The 2,500-nt window shown below is 52.6% G+C and overlaps 2 protein-coding genes across 2 annotated transcripts in view; both read right to left on the reverse strand.

Moving 5' to 3' along the window:
- The window catches only part of Mlc2 (myosin regulatory light chain 2), a 1,816-nt gene extending 1,013 nt beyond the window's left edge, over window positions 1-803 (reverse strand). The window contains exon 1 of the mRNA XM_076200733.1: window positions 1-803. This exon is cut by the window's left edge and continues 1,013 nt beyond it. Within this exon, the coding sequence (XP_076056848.1) occupies window positions 203-727 (525 nt within the window). The 5' untranslated portion in view covers window positions 728-803 and the 3' untranslated portion in view covers window positions 1-202.
- LOC143034535 (uncharacterized) overlaps window positions 1-2,500 on the reverse strand; it is a 122,231-nt gene that overhangs the window by 110,469 nt on the left and 9,262 nt on the right. The window lies entirely within an intron of this gene.

The following is a 2,500-nucleotide window of genomic DNA, read 5'->3' on the forward strand; positions in this document are numbered from 1 at the left end:
TCAGGCCCTCTTCCTGGTAATGCAGACGAGTGCTGAGACAGAGAAAGGAAAAGCACTGAGTGCCACAGCCCTGGATCGGAGTAGGCTGGTGGTGGTGGAGCCTACTAGGAGTGGGTCTTGATGCTGCTGCTGCTGCTGCTGCTGCTTCTTCAGCACCCTAGCTCCCGCTCGGCCGCCCAAGAGGTCAGACTCAACGTCAGCTTTAGGCAGCCTCCTCGGTATCCTCCTTGCCAGACGCGCAGAGCATGCCGACCAGGGCATCGGAGTCGATCTTGTTGTCGTCGTCGATGTCGAACTGCTCGAAGGCCTCATCGACCTCCTGGGAGGTGAACTTGTCGCCGAAAGCCATCAGGGCGACGCGGAACTTGTCAGCGTCGATGACGCCGCCACCCTCCTCCTCGAAGGCGCGGAAGGCCTTGGCCACCACGTCGTCGTCGTCGGACTCTCCCGAAGAGCGGGAGGCGAACATGTGCAGGAGGGTGGTGAAGTTGAGGGGACCGCCGGCCTCGTTGAGCATGTCGTCGAGCTCCTTGTCGGTGGCAATGCGACCAACCTCGTCGAAGACGCCGCGGAGATCGACCTTGTTGATAACGCCGTCGCGGTCACGGTCCATCACCTGGAAGCCCTCCTTGAACTCAGCCACCTGCTTCTGAGTGAACATGTCGAAGACATTGCTTCCAGTCTTCTTCGCCTTCTTGGAAGACGAACGGGAACCCTTGGAAGGCATGATGAGGACTACGACACTGGTACGACCCGAAACCGACCCTGTCAACGACCCCGGCTGTGCAGCACTGGCGAGGCCAAGCCCTCCGGGCTCCCTTATATCCCCTGCGCAGCAACGGGCACCCTTGCGCAGGGCACTTGTGCGCGCAATCTATATTAGGCAGATCGGCGGGGCGGCGTGTAAGGGGGCGCGCGCGCCAAAGAGGCAATAGTCCACCACGCGAGGTAAAAATACCAGGGGGGGGGGGGGCGAGCCTGAGGTGTCTTGCCCGAATCCGTGGCCACACTCCTCTTCCGACCGTTACCCCTGCCGCCGCCGCCGCTCCGCCTTCGGATGTGCATAACACTTGATACACAGCACAAGTCCGTGCTGACCCCAGCCCGTGCAAACTGAAACCAAAGATCCGACAGAATCTGTCAGTAAAACTTGTCATCTTCCGCGCGGGAAATGTCTATCGCTTCCCCGTCCTGGACGACGCGTGCGCGCGCGCCACCTGACCTGCTACTTGTCAGTGTCATATTCTGTCACAACGATACCATGTGCCCAGAACGTTACGCCATACTTGCCACCCGAACGTCAAATATGACGTTTCCAGCATAAACTCAAACTCAAAACGTTTCTAGTTTTATGAAATGAGCGTTTTATCACCACAGAAACGTGTCTATGTATGTTGGTGTGTCTCGGTGGATCATATATCATCTCGACACATCCTGACGTCCTGACGTCATGTCGTCCTCATCGCTTTGGTAATGACGTCATAAAGTTACTCTTTTGATGTGCCATTTTTCCAGGGGAACTCCATCACGACTTTCCGATCTTATAGATATTTCGTGAAACGTGTCGACATAGCCAGTGTTAGGTTTTAGCACCGTGTGTGTGGAGGCACTTGTCACAACGAAGTTTGGCACCTGCGGCAGTAGCCTGCGACGTGGTGGAAAAGCTAAGTTTAGAAGCCTGTTAACAATCGCCGCCATGTGTACAACAAGGGCCGCCCTGAAGGGGGAAAACCCAGACACATTTACGAAATCTTGTGTTATCTGTCATTCCGACCCGAGGCTTTTGTTCAGCTCAGCTGAGGGCTCAGTCAAAGCGGGGTGAAGAAGACCTCTCGGTCTTGTAGAGGTCACCCGACACCTGGGTAAATGCTTTACATAGAACAGAAATTCTTAAGACCCGTCACTACTGAAGGGACAAAAGGTCGATCTGGGAGGTGGGGGTTCGTGGCTAAACCCAAGTTGTTCTCTTGAAGGAGGGAATAATGGCCGCGGAAGTAGCACACTAAGGGCACGTCCCACCTTTTCCGGCAAAAATAGAAATCTTACACAGCGGGTGCAAACCTCCCCCCCCCCTTCCCTCCCCCTACTTCGAATCAAACTACATTTTTGAGTGACGTCATGTTGATTCTCCCCGCGACATTTTCACCTTGTGGTAACCCATAACCTCCAGGATTATTTTTGGAAGCAAGTTAAAGTAAGTTAGGTTACGTTAAACTATTCTAGGTTAGGTCAGGATGAGTTAAGTTAGATTAGTGCAGTGGTTCCCATGTCGGAGAAAGTGCCCCTTGGGAAAGAATTCTATTCTTGTTTCCGTTCGTGCTGAGACCTGTAGGTTGCAGTCAGAATAATATGTGTTATCGCCGGCCTCTAATGGAATAGAAGATCAAAACCCTTTTATAGAAAGATTTATAGTTCTACAACGATTTCATCAAGCATAAATTCCCTCTTATAACACTATTCACAAAAACAAATAGGTAAAAAGATGAAAATTTAGATAGAA

Source organism: Oratosquilla oratoria, chromosome 17, assembly GCF_046742065.1.
Source record: "Oratosquilla oratoria isolate Oo_2021 chromosome 17, ASM4674206v1, whole genome shotgun sequence".
NCBI classification, from domain to species: Eukaryota; Metazoa; Arthropoda; class Malacostraca; order Stomatopoda; family Squillidae; genus Oratosquilla; species Oratosquilla oratoria.